General features: G+C 42.3%; 1 protein-coding gene and 1 pseudogene across 1 annotated transcript in view; one reads left to right on the top strand and one right to left on the bottom strand.

Moving 5' to 3' along the window:
- FAM189A2 (family with sequence similarity 189 member A2) overlaps positions 1-17,359 on the bottom strand; it is a 66,716-nt gene extending 49,357 nt beyond the window's left edge. The window contains exons 1-2 of the mRNA XM_042912666.1: positions 16,943-17,359; positions 6,821-6,877 (exon numbers count right to left, since the gene is read on the bottom strand). Of these exons, the coding sequence (XP_042768600.1) occupies positions 6,821-6,877; positions 16,943-17,359 (474 nt within the window). The remainder of the gene's footprint in view (positions 1-6,820; positions 6,878-16,942) is intronic.
- Positions 5,981-6,509, top strand: LOC122204877 (annotated as a pseudogene).
- Positions 17,360-17,611: the final 252 nt, after the last annotated feature.

Raw genomic sequence — 17,611 nt, 5'->3', positions numbered from 1 at the left:
TTGAATTACACACACACACACACACACACACACACACACTTCTGCCAGAGAGAAGTACCCAGCAATGTGCTAATGGAGGTGATGGAATGGTATAATGAGAGGAGCACTAGACTAGGAGTCACCGTCCCTGGTTCTTTCTAAAAATAGTTCCTGTGTTTGTGAACTGGACAAGCCCGTTAACTCCTGAGCCACGGGTCCCTTATCTATCAAATAGGAAAACTACCTGCCATGCAAATCACATGACTAAAGATATAAACTCTTAAGCATTATATATGTGCAGCAGAGTATTATTAAGTATTCCGAAGAGGGAGAACAGCCATCCATTTTATACCTTAGGAAAAAAAAAAAAAAACAACACTGAAATAATCATAGCATTTATCCACAGGGAGCTTCTAATGGCCTGCTGAAAATGTCCATCTAAAGTTAAAACGCCCTCTGGGTAACTAAAGAGGATTCTGGAAATCTACAAAATGAGAGTTAAAAGACTCTTAAAAAGAACGTTCTGATGTAAGTGCCTCATTTTTCAGTCACAGAAACCATGAGATTTCCCCAAGGTCACGGATAATTAGTGGTAACGTGTCAGCATTAAAATGCAGGTTTCTTGAACTCTCAAACCAAGGCTTATTCCAAATTTTTGACCGCTAGGAAATATACGTGAAAGAACCAGAATGTACAAATTCAGAGCTCATCTTATAAATGTACGGATTCCTAAAGTGTCCACAGGTATTCTGAACCCTCCTGGTCTCCATGTCATCAGAATGAAAGGACCACCGTCCATCTTGCAGCTAACGTGCCTACAAGTATTTCTTTTCTTTTTTTTTTTTTTTTTTTTTTTTTATGTAGGCCCCACATCCAGTGCAGAGTCCTACACGGGGCTTGAACTCATGACCCTGAGATCAAGACCTGAGCTGAGATCAAGAGTCAAATGCTTAACCGATGGAGTCACCCAGGCACCCCTACCTACAAGTATTTCTAACTATCTGGTGGGCTAATTTCTCAATCTCTTCACCAAGGATCTGTGTGATCCATGACTCTCCCTTCAAGGCACAATAAAATGGAAAGAACCTGGATCCCCAAATGGCTTTGTGGAAAAGAACCACCTTGCCAGCCTAGCCTATTTGGACCACTAGATGAGAGGGGCAGAATGTCTGTATATCTTACTGAAACCAGTTTTGAGTCTCTTTTGGGTAATGAAGTTTTACCCTAAATTCCATAATATTGAAGTTAGAAGGGAAACTGACGGATCATTTTTTAAAATAGCCAGTTCATTAACCTCTTCTCTATTGTCCATCTAGGGTGCAAATCCACATGGCTCATAGCTGGGAATAAACCACATATGTGACCGAAGAACATTACCAGGGAAGTACTTTCATTCTTGATGCTAAAGAATAAACCTGTCTTTTTATCAGCTTTAAGGTCATATTCACCCAATCTCTTCCAAACTGCATGGGAAAAAAAAAAACCAATATGGAGCGCCTGGATGGCTGATTCGGTTAAGCATCCGACTTCAGGTCGAATCATGATCTTGCAGTCTTGTGGGTTCGAGGCCCGCATCGAGCTCTGTGCTGACAGCTCAGAGCCTGGAGCTTGCTTCAGATGCTATGTCTCCCTGCCTCTCTGCCCCTATCCCACTTACTCTCTGTCTCTCTCTCTCTCTCAAAAATAAACATAAAAAAATTTTTTAATTAAAAAAATAAATAAATAACAATAGTTCAAATCAAAATTCATAAGCAACCAAAATTACAGGCCAAAACTCTGGCTGGACTTTCATGGTAGCAATTCTTACCAAATGCACCACCAAAGAAAAACATCTTAGTAGGGCAATTCCATTTTTTAACTGAGGTGCTGAGACAAGACTATCTTTTAGGTCATTTCCAGCTGTGAGTTTATAATTTCTAAAAATTTATAAAACATTTTATTTGAATGAAAAAGGAGATACCTAGAAGAAATAAGAACATTCTTTAAAAATGGAAATGTTTGGGGCGTCTGGGTGGCTCAGTTGGTTAAGCATCTGACTTCAGCTCAGGTCATGATCTCACAGTTCGTGAGTTCGGGCCCCACATTGGCTCTGCGCTGACAGCTCAGAGCCTGGAGCCTATTTCGGATTCTGTGTCTCCCTCTCTCTCTGCCCTTCCTCCGCTTGCACTCTGTCTCTCTCTCTCTCAAAAACTAAATAAACATTAAAAAAATGTTTTTAAATGGAAATGTTTGGGGGGTGCCTGGGGTTAAGCATCTGACTTCGGCTCAGATAATGATCTCAGAGTTCGTAAGTTTGAGCCCCCCATTGGGTTCTGTGCTGACAGCTCAGAGGCTGGAGCCTGCTTGGGATTCTGTGTCTCCCTTTCTCCCTGCCCCTCCCCACTCACACTCTGTCTCTGTCTCTCTCTCTTTCTCAAAAATAAATAGACATAAATACATACATACATACATACATACATACATACATAAAGGAAATGTTTCTTCTTGATAGAAAATACACAACCTGGAATGATGTGCACATACAAATGCATACACATGCACACACACCCTGGCTTCATTCTATTCATAGTCAAAAACAGCTATAAATATGGGGCGCCTGGGTGGCTCAGTGGTAGAGTGCCTGACTCTTGATTTTGGTTCAGATTGTGATCCCAGGGTCATGGGATTGAGTCCCAAGGGATTCTCTCTCTCTCTCTCTCTCTCTCTCTCTCTCTCTCTCTCTCTCTCTCTCTCTCCCCCTCTGCCCATCTCCCCTGTTCTCTCTTACTCTAAACTTTTTTTTAAATAGGAAAGATTTCTTTAAAAAAAATAACTATAAGTATTTACAAACTATGTTCCAACATTATTATTTTTGTTCTGGACACATGAGTATTTTCTCAGCATAAGGAAGAAGATCCAGTAAATGAAAGCTTCCAACTCTGAGTTTCCATGAAAACTTGAGTGTGAAAGAATTGGGTCAGACTGAGCCTTCTTTGTTCACACCAGTATAAAACCTAATGTAATCGCTGAGACAATCACAAAAGAAGGAGCACAAATAGAAATGGTTTTCAAAAGGAAATATCCAAGTGTTCTAGATTAGTGTGTGCCCAACAACTCAAAATGAGGCCAGCTGGCCTCTCAAAGGGCCCTGGAAAGACCAACCTGCCCCCTCCCAGCCTCCATCACCATCATACTAACCACCCTGAAGTAAAAAGGGGAAGAATACAACGTTCTACAGAACAAAAACAAGTGCGAGAAATTTAAGACAAAAGTAAAAAAGAAATGTCGAGAACCTGGGACCTAAATTTCTTTTTGGCTGCCAAATTAACTTCACGGTCAACAACAGAGGTGTAGTGAGCACACTGGCCCTGGGGAAACAGGGTGAAGAGGACAGACAGGACCCCTGTCTTCATACAACCATCTATGGTGGGGAGACAGACAGCAAGTGGTACGCCAGCAGCACACAGGTGAATTATGGACCGTGAAGCCCAGAGTCAGTGCTGAGACATGATGAGAGGCAGGGACGCAGGGCCACTGTTAGCAGGGTGGTCAGGGAAGGTCTGTCTCAGGAAGGGACTGCTGAGCTGAGACCCAGAAGAAAAGGAGCTAGCCGAGCAAACAGTTGGGGAAGAAGGTCCCAAGTTGGAATAAGACAGTCTGGCTGTGTCGGAATCAGAAGGTACAAGCTGTGGGTAGAGTATAAGACGTGAAGGGGAGAAGGGCTAGAACTGACCAGCGAAGTCCACTCTGCTTTGTGGGAACAGAGACCTAAAGGTCCCTACTAGCTCTCTGATAGAACTTGACCTCCCGCCCAAAATCATCCAGGGGCACAGTCCTTAAATTCAAAAAGCCAAAGAAAAGGTGAAGCATCCACTAAGTGGGGTGGGGGGAGGGAGGGCAGAGGTACCCCTTGGTGTCACTAGATTATCCCCTGCATGCAAAAAAGAAACTAGACTCAGAAAAGTTAAGTGGCTTGTACATTACACAGCTCTCCAGGGGATGAGCTAGGACACAGACTAGGAGTGTCTGACTGGTATATCCAATTCCTTTCATTACATCCCATGATTTTTTTCCATTTTTTAACATAACAAAAGCATCTGGCAGAAGTTATAATAGAATATTAAGATTCATGTGAACTGAGGATTTTTCACTTATGATATTGACCAAGGCTCAAATGATCCCTTGATGTACCCAGAAAGTTTGTCCTTATACAATTCCTATCAATTAATTTATCTTCTTTATAAATTGATGTTAATTAACACTTGGAAACAATCTCTACAGGATCTTCTAAATACATAATTCATACAAATTGAAATATAGAAGCTTATGGGTCCAACAGGCTTACAACTGATGGTAATACAGAAATATGACAGCAGGCCATTCAGGCAGGTTTGGACCCCTTGTACATGGAAACATCATATTTACTGATATGAATTTAATTAATGCAATATTAAACAGAAAAAGCAAAGCACAACATGGTGTGTACAAATTGGTTATAACTTTGACAAAGTTGTACATATACTTATCAACAAAGATGAGAAATAAATTTAAAGGCATAAAATAAAGATACATTTCTATGAAGGTCAGTTTCTTTCACAGTGCCTTGAGCTCACTAAATAAATCTATGAGGCACCTTTCCAAAAGAAAACAATGTTAGAGAAATAAATGTCTTAAAAGGTCAACTTTCTTAATATCTACCCAGAACACAGCCTCATATTCTCCTCCCCACTTACAATCTTAAAAATACAAATAGCATTAGAGATTTTCTGATTTTAATTTAAATACCTGAGGGATGTATTACTCGACATTTCAATAGTGACCCAATGGAAAAATCAGGGCAAAAAATGACTCTTAAAGCCAAATATTAGTATAAACATTGAACACCATCCAACATTTTTCTAGAGAATTGTTGCAAAATAAACATCACCCGCTCATAACACATGCCATAAAACTCATCTGAAGCCTCATTTTTCTCCTACCCTGCTATCTCAGAGATTAAAATGCTGCACCAATAATTTACTCCTTCCAGAAATATTTACAGAGTTTCACGAAATGTAATAATTGAAGGGCTTCCAAAATGCTGCCTAAATTGTCTAGTGGGCCTGAAAACTTTTAAGTTGTTCAAAACCATCAACACAGTTCTGGGACCCATTACTCTGTCTTCTGCAGTGTGTTTCTTCTCCTTGAATGTACGAATTTAGCTACTTTTGTATTTATCACCCGCTGCCCAGCAAACAGTGGCCTGTTTAAGATGAACTGTTAAGTGTATATACAAAATGAATTTAGAAAACTATTTAACCCTACATTAAAATGAACGGGAGAAAAGTCAAAAGAAATGCCCTATAGAAAAAAAAATTTGTTGGGGCGCCTGGGTGGCTCAGTCGGTTAAGCCGCCGACTTCGGCTCAGGTCATGATCTCGCGGTCCGTGAGTTCAAGCCCCGTGTCGGGCTCTGTGCTGACAGCTCAGAGCCTGGAGCCTGTTTCAGATTCTGTGTCTCCCTCTCTCTGACCCTCCCCCATTCATGCTCTGTCTCTCTCTGTCTCAAAAATAAATAAACGTTAAAAAAAATTTTTTTTTAATAAAAAAAAATAAATAAAAATTTTTTAAATTTTGTTTTCATTATATATACTTCAAATCAAATTTCTTAGATCCTCTACTTCATCTTGAAAGTTGGTAACTCCATTGGCAATCATCGGTTTTATATAGTATTCCCTGAATCCAAAGGACATAGCAAATAAAAACAAACAAAAAAATGAACATTGGGAATGTACTAAATGCCACTGAAATGAAAACTTTAAAACAGTTAACTTTATATTATGTGAATTTTACCTTAACTAAAAAAAGGGATAAAGTTACCAATATATGCTTATAGTACCATGAAAATATATATGTGATAGAGAATATAGAAAGTCTAAGCAATGAAACTGTAAGGTTGTCCAACCAAAGCATTATAACAATAAAAAATTATGTATCATGATTTAATGTCTGAGATTTACTTCAAAAGAACATGCAGGGGAAAATATGGGGAGCCGAGGAATGGGTAAGGGTCTAGCTGAACAAGATTGGCTGAGTTGGTAGTTGTTGAAGCTGGGTGATTGGTACAGGGAGTTCATTATATTATTCCCTTCGCTTTAGTGTATGTTTAAAAATGTCCATAGTAAACCTTTTTTTTTTAATTATATCTTTACAACAGATCTAATTCTGGAACTAAAAACACATAGACAGCACTGGGTACATTAAGAAGCTTAAAATAAATCAGAAAATTGACAAAACTGAGGCCGGGTTTCCTCTAGAAGGACAGGAAGGAAGGGTTCAGTCCTGGCAACCTCGGTGCAATGTGGTTCGAGATTCTGCCCGGGATCGGCATCATGGTCATGTGCTTGGTCATCCCTAGCATAGCCACTGCATACATCCGCAGGTGCAGTAACGGGGGGCGAGGGAAAAAGGGCTGCCTGTTAACCTTTTCAGTGGAGTTTGATGCAAAGAGATAGGCTTGTCTCTGGAGTTAATCGTTACTATGTGTCAAAGGGTTTGGATAATATCAATTAAGGAAGCCTTTTCCTGATTGATGAAAAATAACTTGGTTATGCTCATCCACCCCTTCTAGAAGGTTATGCATTGTGTCAATGTGGTACATAATAAGAACAACAAAAAGGTAACCCCCCAAAAAAAGGAAAACTGGCAAAATTATCATCTCACTTTGTCATTAGGAGAACATCTGACTTCTAATATTGTCAGTTGTTAGCTTCTTTTTTTTCATGAACAAGAAAGCTTGGGCGTTTTTCTTCAGTGACTGATTTCACAGCCTTCATACACAGCACATTTTACAAAGGGTAACAATTTATGAGATCAGTACATACCAGCAGTATCATAGGCCGTTTCCAAGTTGTTAATCCTATGATTCCAGAGAGGATCACCTACAAGGATAAACAGTATCATAAATCTAGAAAAGGGACCAATTCCAACAAACTAATCCTAGTCTCTAAAGTATACTTTTTTCAAAAAAAAAAAAAAAAAAACCCTGAAATTTCAAAGTCTTCTAACTCAAACATTTGATATTCCTGCTGATTATCTGAGCCCTGGTAGACCACTTTGGACTCTCCTTCCCACAAAGCCCCCAAAGCTTTTTTATTGACTGTGTATGTTTTTTCTTAAGGTCAATTAGGAACATAGAGAGAGTAGGCTATCCTTCCAGTTAGTGAAGGAGTCAGTATTGCTGACCCAAGCTCCCTGCCCCAGAGCACCCAACCTGTTACCATTGTCAGCCTCGTAAGACATGTGTGTGGCTACAACCCTCCATTCGTTAGGTGGGTACCCACCCTTTACGGGCCAAGTAAGTGCTCTGAAATGGTACACAAGGTCTCTCAGGATCTTCCTCTGCCCACTTCTCAAGGCTGGTTTCTATGCACCACTGCCCCCTGCCCATCTTCCGCCCAGGCACACCTGTCCCCCATCAGATTGGCCAGCCTCTTTTTTTTTAAGTTTACTTATTTATTTTGAGAGAGACAGAGACAGCATCAGTTGGGGAGGGGCACAGAGAGAGGGAGAGAGAGAGAGAATCCAAGTAGGCTCCACACTGTCAGCATGGAGCCCAATTTGGGGCTCGAATTCACAAAACCATGAGATTATGACCTGAACTGAAACCCAACAGTCAGACGCTTAGCCGAATGAGCTACCCAGGCACCCCAGACTGGCCAGGCTTTAACACTGAGGGGCTCTGCACTTCTCTTGGTTGCAGTATCTTCTCCTCTCAGCTCCCCTCATAGCTATCTGAGAACTCCTACACATCCTGCAAGATCCTGGCTAACACTCACCTCCTCCAAGAAGCCTTCGCTGATCCCACCACCCCACACTCCTGGAAGCCCTCTACACAATTTTCCCCCCAAACACTCTCTGTCATTATAACTTGAGAGGTGCATCTCTGCCTTGCCCACTGACCATGAACTCTTGTCTCCCAAATCCTCAGCTCCCAGCCTGGCACCTGTCACGTGACGGGCAACTGATAACTGTTCCTGAGCATTTATTCCACAAAAGGGAGAGGGGACTACAGTGAGAGAAGTCTCATATTGTAAAATGACACTTCAATAAACAACTAATTAAACCCCTTGGTAAAGAAGAATCAGCATTTTGCCAAAATGAAAACTGGAAATCAATGTCAGCCCTTTGGATAACACGGTTCACTAAGCAGTTGGGAAAGAACAATCAAAGTAATTATTCAGCTCAGGGACATTCCGATGTCACTGGGGCACATTTACCTTTGTATAACAGGGTGCACGCATCTGCAGAATGCGGTTATGAGGGTTTTCCTTTATGTGCGCTTTTAACCAAAATCCCTCCAATGTACCAGTTCACAGTGATGGTTTCTCAACGACAAGTCTGAAGGGATTTTACAGTGTTGCTTCTAAAGACTCACCATTCTCCATTTACTGGCTGAGAGTAAATCATTGTCAAATGAGCAGAGGACAAGTCTACCCACTTATATCAAGGACTTAAAGACCATGTATGGGCAGACAGGCAACAGATCCTTATATCCCATTTATGTTTAAACATACTGTCAGCTGCCTGCCCACCAGGCACTGTATTCTTGCAATCATCTTAAAGTCAATAGGCTATAAATGTCCATCAACTGATGAATGGATAAAGAAATTGTGGTTTATATACACAATGGAATACTACGTGGCAATGAGAAAGAATGAAATATGGCCTTTTGTAGCAACGTGGATGGAACTGGAGAGTGTGATGCTAAGTGAAATAAGCCATACAGAGAAAGACAGATACCATATGGTTTCACTCTTATGTGGATCCTGAGAAACTTAACAGAAACCCATGGGGGAGGGGAAGGGAAAAAAAAAAAAAGAGGTTAGAGTGGGAGAGAGCCAAAGCATAAGAGACTCTTAAAAACTGAGAACAAACTGAGGGTTGATGGGGGGTGGGAGGGAGGGGAGGGTGGGCGATGGGTATTGAGGAGGGCACCTTTTGGGATGAGCACTGGGTGTTGTATGGAAACCAATTTGACAATAAATTTCATATATTAAAAAAAATTTTTTTTTAAAGTCAATAGGCTATTTCTTTGTTCTGAATGATTTCTGCCTGGAGACACACAGGGCGTGTGTCTACATGTGGTTGCATCTACTTTACAAATTGTGACTTGAAATCCAGGAGACCTTGGGGTGTGGGTTCCCCACCTGGCTTTTAAATAACTATACGAACTTGGCCAAGTCTTATCGCTTTTCTGGTCCTCACTCTTGTTTCCTTAGAAGTGTGGTTTCAGTGAAGGAAACTCCATCTGCGGGTCTCTTCTAACTCAAAAATGTGCCCTGCTGTGAAGATAGAAAGTCCTCAGGATCCCCTGCAATCCAGTGCTGGCTCCACCTGCAGGCTGTGTGTGGACATGCGCATGTTATGTCTGTGTGTGTGTATACGTGTGTGCGTGCGCGTGCACCCACGTGGGCACGTGTTCCCTGCCCGCCCGACCAGCGGCTTACTGGACTTAGCTGAGGTAATACAACTATTTTTTTTTAAGGTTTTATTTATTTATTTATTTATGAGAGAGAGAGAGAGAGAGAGAGAGAGAGAGCATGAGTCAGGGAGGGGCAGAGAGAAAGGGGGACAGAGGATCCGTAGCAGGCTCTGTGTGGACAACAGAGAGCCAGACACGGGGCTCAAACCCGTGAACTGTGAGATTATGACCTGAGCCGAAGGCAGACGCTTAACCGAGTGAGCCACCCAGTCGACCCAGAATTGCAACTATTTTTGTAAAAACAAAACTGAAAATTTTGACTGCCCTTGAGGGAAACACAACCTGCCCACTTCACTAAAATCTAAGTATAATGCAAATTATCAGTTAGTGTTTGATATTTAGACCATCTCCATTAATAGAGAACTCTGTGATTCAGCTTTTTGGAACACATGTTTTTCATTAAAACAGCATTATCATTAAAATGAGGTGTCCAGCCCAGACCATAAACACCCATAAAAGTAGCAAGAGGCCTCAGCTATGCTTTCCACCTCCCCCACCAGCCACATCACCCAACCCTCCCCACATTAACAATTTGGTACGTTTACATATATTACACATGGACATATTTTTCTTTAAATTCTTATTACTAGACAAACATGTATATGTGCATATGTATTTTATAAAAAATGGGTCATAAAAGATACTTTTCCTCCTTTTTCTTTCTCAGTAAATACTTCAAGGAAATCGCTTCATGTCCACTGGAATAGCTCTCATTCATTTCTGCTTAATGGCTACATAATATTTCCTTGTATGGCTTACCTCCTGTATTCGATTATTTCCATATTCATTAGTATTCACTCTATTTCCAGCTTTTTGCCCTCACAATCAATGCTATGGTAAACATCCATGGCCATATAATGCTTAAAAACAATTGCTTTTTATTTCTGTTGGATAAAGTCCCAGGAATAGTGTTGCCAAGGTGAATATAGATGTATTCAGTAGATCATGGCAGATACAATTGTCATTTAAAATCAAAGGTCTCTGGAATTAAGGAACTAAGCTATCTTTATTATTTTTTGAGGGGTATTTTACATATATAAGCAAAAAACTAAACTCCAAACATAATTTTAAAAATATGTACAGGGATGCTTGGGTGCCTCAATCATTGAGCATCTGACTCTTGGTTTGGCTCAGGTCATGATCTCACAGTGCATGGGTTCGAGCCTTGTATCAGGCTCCATGTTGTCAGCAGAGCCTGCTCAGGATTTTCATGCTCTCTCTCTCTCTCTCAAAAATTAATAAATAAAACTTTTTTAAAAATGCATTTGACAAATAATAAATACCAGAAATTTCAAAATACATATAACTTCAAAAATACTTAAGACCTAGTAGGAAGAAATATAAACCTTAGTAAGCAATATTAAAGGAAGACCCAAATAAATGAAGACATATACTATGCTCATGGATTGTAAGGCAAAATATTTAAAGGTAATAAATTTCCATTTGAATTATTTATAGACTCAACACACACTCACACTAAATCACAACAGGATTTTTGTAAACCACCCTTCTTTACAGGGATGTTTTAAGAAATTATACTCCAATGGCAGGTGAAAATTGTGGTTACATCCAGTCCTGAACGCAGCAACAAAGGCATATACCTACTTCTACTCAATTTCTCCCATTCTTCAAGCTCAATTAAACTCAACACTAAAAAGCAACTTCATAGCATTCTTTCCACCAAGTGCAAGATACAGCTTGCCCTGAATGAACAAGCAAAAACCTATTTTCTAACATTAAATTAGCTCTATATTATTATAATGAGGTTTATTATAATTTTGTTTTCACTTACTTGTAACCCATTCCTTGTAGCTTTTAGGAAAAAGCAGAGGCCTTTCTTTTTTCTGATATTGCAAAGGATTCTGAGATACTCCATGCAAGAATCATTGTTACTCACCACATATGGTTAATGTGCCTTAATTTCCCAACTTGAAAATCAAATCATTAAGATCAAAAGCTTATTATTTTACTGCCCTTATTATTTTTCTTTGCTATCCATTAACATGCCTCAGGGCAGAAATGTTCTGGATTGTTTGCCAAAAGTTGCTATATCTAAACACAGAGATAAAAAGAGCCAAGCTGTAAATGTCCCATGTTTGCCTTATAAATTAAACACACAATAATCAAAGCTCTCAAAAATTTACTTTGCCCTATAGCTTTTATACTGGAAACTTGAAAAAATGTGTGTGTGTGCATGTGTGTATGTGTTCATGTATATTATTCTTCCTTATATGTCCAGCATGATTCATTAAAAAACTGAGGAAGTAGGCAACTGAATATTTCTAATGTATGCATGGTGGTTACTAGAATGTCCCACAGAAAACTGGCCTTTTTACCTTATTTGGATTAAATATGACCTTGATGTTTAAAAAACACTGATAGAGTTTGTTCTCTAACTACACCCTCACAAAATCAGTTCTGAGGCAAGAATCATTGCACCCATTTTACAGATTAGTAACTGAGGTTGGGAGGCTCAATGACTCATTCAAGAATTTATCAATGTCACTCTGCTGCTGTGGAAAATAAATGACCAAAGAAAATCAATAAAATTCATCACAAAAAATTATATTTTAAACGGCCCATTAATATTAAGTATTTGATGATACGGTAGAAAAAAATGTATTTATTGTTTGTTTAACTAGTAGAGACTTCAGAATTTTTGAGCTAGTTTCTCCTTTGAACCATTCATTCTTTTTTAAGTTTGTTTCATCACTGCAATTTTTAAAAAATGGTTTACCTTAACGTTCGCTCTTGTCTGTCTCTTTATAAGGAACTGGAATCTTGTCCAAGAATTACAGACTCAAGGGAGGGGTAACCATGAGTTTAGGTCAGTGACTCAAAGCAGAACATTAAGGGTATTAGGGTTCCCAGAGAAGAGCAAAAAAAAAAATAATAATAGCCAATTCTCTACCATTTGCCTCAGATATCTTCCAAGGATCGTATATGTCATCAGAGTAAGGTATTTTGTTTTCTTTCTTATTTTTTTTAATATTTATTTTTTGAGAGAGAGACAGAGTATGAGCAGGGAGAGGGTCAAAAAGAGAGGGAAACACAGAATCCGAAGCAGGTTACAGGCTCCGAGCTGTCAGCGCAGAGCCCGACATGGGGCTTGAACCCACAAACAGCGAAATCATGACCTGAGTCAAAGTCAGACGCTTAACCTACTGGGCCACCCAGGCGCCCCAGATATTTTGTTTTCTGAAGGAGGAGATGCAAACCAATGCAATCCTCTCTATCATTAATCCAGTGTAGTATGGTAGTAACTAAATATGCCCCCAAATCAAGAGCCAGGACAGCATGTCTTGAACACGGTCTGGGAGACCCTCCATCTGTCACCTACCTGGAGTCAAACTTGAAGATGCTTTTAAAAGTGGCTAATCTCTTAGCTTCATGCCCTTCAGGAATAATAACAGATTGAGTCATTAACCGAAGAGACCAGGAAGAAAAATGATCAGAGAATGCTCAAAAACAATGAATATGTTAAAAACATGTAAAGCATGGGGAAAGACCCTTTATAGAACTTGTTAATTCTTAAATATATATTAAAATAGATAAAATACCTTCAAGGTCCAGGCAAACGAAGGAAGCTTCCAAATCTCAAGCTCAAGGTGAGAGCACTTACGGAAGTACATATGGAAAAATATTCTTGAATTATACTGTGTTAATAGTCCTTTCAGTGAATATATCTGTACCTTGAATTTAATTTTGTATCAAATACAGAAGCAGAATTTTTACTGAAACTGAAGAAAGATCTGCCAATTTAATGGCTAGAGCAGACTAAGGCACATAATGGTCATTCAAAGCTTGGAATATGAGCTTTTTTTTTTCTATCTTCTGTGTTCCTACGGGGGTCCAAAGCAACCTGCGACAAACTGGCACTGCCTCTCAACTACCTAGTTCCATATGCCAACAAAACTTCCGAGTGAAAAATAAAACGTGGCATATCCATACAGTGGAATCTCATTCGGCAACGAACAGGAAGGAAGTAGTGACATGCCGTAATTATGAATGAACTTTGCGGACACTGTGCTAAGTGAAAGGAGCCAGCTGCAAAGGACCACATGTTGTATGATTCCATCTATACGAAATGTCCAGAATAATCCACAGACACTGAAAGGCGGTTAATCAGTGGTTGCCTAGGGATAAAGGGGTCGGGGGAAATGGGGAGTGACTGCTAATGGGAACAGAGTTTCTTTACGGGATGATGAAAATTTTCTGAGATTGATTGTGGTTATGGTTGTGTACCTCCGTGAATTCACTAAAAACCACTGAATTGCACACCTTAAATAGGTGACATGTATGGAGTGTGAATCAGATCTCAATAAAGCTGTTACTTAAAAAAAAAAAACCTGCAGCCCTCGAGTCATAATTTTTAAGCTTTTTTCATAAAAATCTTAGTTTAGCTATCTTTATAATCAGCACATTACTATATGCTATTGAGTCCCTCTCTTTATCTAGTAACCCCCTTTTTTAAGAAATCCATACTGAAATATTGAATGGCTAAAATTACGATACCAGAGAGTTGCCTTAAAATAATCCAATAGGGGAAGTGGGTGTGGGCGGGAAACGGCCATGTGTTGATCACTACTGAGGCTTGATGATAAATAAATAGGGGTTCACTATAGTATTCTTTGTACATTTTTTGCGGAGATTTAAAATTTTCCTAGTAAAATGTTAAAAATGGAAGGGGGGGTCTTAAGACTGCCCGGTCACTTCTATGCTGTCTCTCTATTCTGTTTATATTTTCTTTCTGTTTAGATTTTCTTTCAAAAACAATACACACATGGAACCATTTACAGATGAAATGATGTGATGGCTGAGATTTGCTCCAAAATAATGTGGGAAGTTAATCTGACAAAGAGCCTAGGGAGCATGATGGAGCTCGTTCCTACCCTGCCTCAAACACTCATCCTTCTGATATTATCAGAACACACGGAGCCAGCCGCAAAGCCAGGAGGCGGCAGAGACAAAACAATTGTTGGCGCTGGGTAAGAGGGATAGGAGGGTTTGCTGGGCAGTGTTCGAATAAATTTAAATTTTCCCATAATGCAGAATTAAAAAACAAGAACAAAGCCTCTCTCGTGTACATAAATTCAGAAGGTATGTGCTACTGGTAAAACTTCTTCCTATAATACCATGGTCATGGTGCCTAATGTCATCCTCCAATCCTATCCAGTCATTCTGAACATACAGTTTTTGTTGGTTCTATTGTTACTTTGTAAATTCTGTGGTCAACCTCAGAAATAGGCCACACACACAAAAAAAGAATAATGAACAACTGCAGGTTTGCATATAGAGCTGGGGTGGGGTGGGGTGTGGAAAACAACCCTATAAAAGAGAATTTAGTTCCAAGTTAGTAATTCTTTCCCTGCTCTGTTTTGCCGGGTTCAAGTACACCTACTATGCTCCCAGTCAGCAAGTCAGCAGGTCCTGGTTAACGACTTTCATTTTCTGGCTAAAGCCCTTTTTTTTTTTTTTTTAATACTTCATCAAACCCAACTGTGGCTTGACGGACATCTAACGGCATTCACCTCTGAAATAATTCACAATAGTACACTGATTCGAGGTTTTGATTTCCAAAGGGAAAAAATAGTTTTAAATAATCCTAAACTGGGGCTGCCTGGGTGGCTCAGTCAGTTAAGCATCTGACTTCAGCCCAGGTCATGATCTTGCAGTTTGTGAGTTCGAGCTCTGCATCGGGCTCTGTGAGGACAGCTGGGAGCCTGGAGCCTGCTTCGGATTCTGTGTCTCCCTCTCTCTCTCTTTGCCCCTGTCCTGCTTGTGCTCTGTCTCTCTCTCTCTCTAAAAACAAAAATAAACATTAAAAAAAAATTTTTTAAGCCCAAACTAGCTATCTTTGAGAGGACAAGAGATTATGATTTTATAAAGACGAAATCCCTAAAAATGTATGCAACATTCACTTCTGGCCCATGGTATTTAGAGAAATGAAATGCATCCACCATTTGGCTGACTTTAGTCTGGTGAATGGACTAGGGAGCATAATGAATCTAATCCCTACCCTGTTGTTTTAAAAAAGACTCAGGAAGGCCACAGGGAGAGCCCAATAGCAGGTCCAGGAGGGTGGGATTCCTCTCACATGAGGCACAGAGCATGAACTCTGGCTACCACAGCATGGGCTGATCCAGCGTAAGACCATCCAGCGTCAAAGTATTTCCAAGGGAGAGCAAATTGGCATCGGTTTAAGTATAAAATGTCAGGCAGGGCTCAGGGTACTTAATATTCTTAATGTTCTCATTCAAACAATTACTTTGGGTTCAATTAGTTCTCCCTATAGTCTTAAAATTTGGCCTTGAATCTGGGTGTGTGGGGACTGCAGAAGGACGATTTTATCAGCATATACACTCCTTGCAGATCTTAATCAAACTATTGGCACTCCCAGACTTAGACTGACTTGCTCCATAAAAAGGTCGTTTACTTTCAAATACGCATCTTCTACAATCATTCCACAAAGACCTATTTCCAAGTCTGTCAACCCCCAACAAGCCTCAGGAGGACATACGCCTTAGAAGCTGTGACATTTTAGGAGGCAGGGGTGAGGGGCCTCCTGGAGTCCAAACACAGTGGAGGCAGCACCTTCTCCAGGGGCTGGGCACCTTTTTCTCCAGATCAGCCTTCCCCATTGGAGGAAACAGGGTCAGGTCACTGAAGGGGGTCAGGTATCTCCAGTGAGCTGCCCCCTGCTCCTGGGGCTTTGGGAGCTCAGCATAATGACCATTTGGGTTCTTGAGAACTAAATTCTGTGCAGCAGCCTGCCTGGCTCCAATAATCAAGTAGGGGCCTCCTTTAATGACCAGGTACAAGTATGTTTGCACACACCCTGTCATTACCTCCTGAGCTTGTCCCCAAATAGAGTGGAGCCATACTACACCAGATACATTTCACATTTACATGTGCCTTAAAGTGGAATAAAATAAATGACGTGCCCCAAGTCAAGCTGTCACTTCAATCACCCCACAAGTACACCTACTATGTGCCAGGCACTGTTGATGCCTCCATGGAGAAAAGAGATCAAATGCCCGGCCTCCCTGCGCAGACACGGTGGGTGAAGTAAATACTCAATGGCCCAAAGTTGAATCATTTTCTCCTACTTTCCTATCTTCCACCCCCATTCTTCCACTCTCCCGGAGCTGGAAGTCTATTGTATTCTAGTAACTTGCCAGGAACACAATCCTTCAGCTGTGAGGTACGGAACACTGTCCAAGTGCATCCCAAGTCACCCTTGAGCTGCTCTCCGTTTGAGCCTTTGTTTTTCCCCCAGCCTCAACGCCTCCAAAAACTTCATTTGGCCCAAAGGACCGTGTTCCCCAACCACAGCCCTCGGGGCTGGGGAGCCAGTCCTGGGGCAGCGGAGGGGACCGGTCGGAGGTCCCTGCTCCCCCCCCCCCCCCCCGCCGCCCCCGGTGGGCCCTGTCCAGGCGAGCGGGGCACGCGCGGCACTCACCGAGGAGCCGGCCCAGAACGGACACGAGTTCTTCACCTGCGGGGAGCTGCTCAGCGACAGCGCCCCGAAGCTCAGTGCCACCATGCAACAGCCCAGGATCAGCTGCAGCAGCCCGAGCGACAGGAGCGGGCGAGCGGGCAGCAGCGCCGAGCCCGGGGCGGCGGCGGCGGCGGCGGCGGCGGCCCGGCGGGAGGAGAGCGCGGGCGGAGCCGCCAGCACCCCGGCGGCGGCGGCGGTGCCCGCGCAGCGAGGCCGCGCGGGGGGCTGCAAAGCCGCCCGGGGCCAGCGCGGCCGCAGCGGGGGCAGTGGCGGCTCCTGCGCGGCGGCGGCCCCGGCGCCCGGGCCCCCGGCCTGCGGCCCGCCCGAGAGCCCGGCCACAGGGCAGCAGGAGCCCGGGAGCACCACGGGCAGGGACATGGACCGGCGGGGAAGGGAGCGGCCGGCGGCGGCGGCGAGGGGGGACGCGGCGCGGAGCCGCGGGCGCCGCGCACTGGGCACCGCGGGCGGACCCCGAGGCCGAGGGGGAGGGTAGGAAATGAGCACGGCCCAACCACTTGCTGCCGCCGCCGCCGCCGCTGCCCCGGCTCCCGCCGGCCGCACCCACCTGCCACCCGGGCGTCCGCCTCCCGCCGGCCGCGGGCGCGCCCTCGCTCTCACCCACACACGCCC

The sequence above is a fragment of the Panthera leo genome, chromosome D4 (assembly GCF_018350215.1).
Source record: "Panthera leo isolate Ple1 chromosome D4, P.leo_Ple1_pat1.1, whole genome shotgun sequence".
Taxonomy (NCBI): domain Eukaryota; kingdom Metazoa; phylum Chordata; class Mammalia; order Carnivora; family Felidae; genus Panthera; species Panthera leo.
Note: the sequence above shows the minus strand (reverse complement) of the source record. Positions and strands in the feature narration are given on the sequence as shown.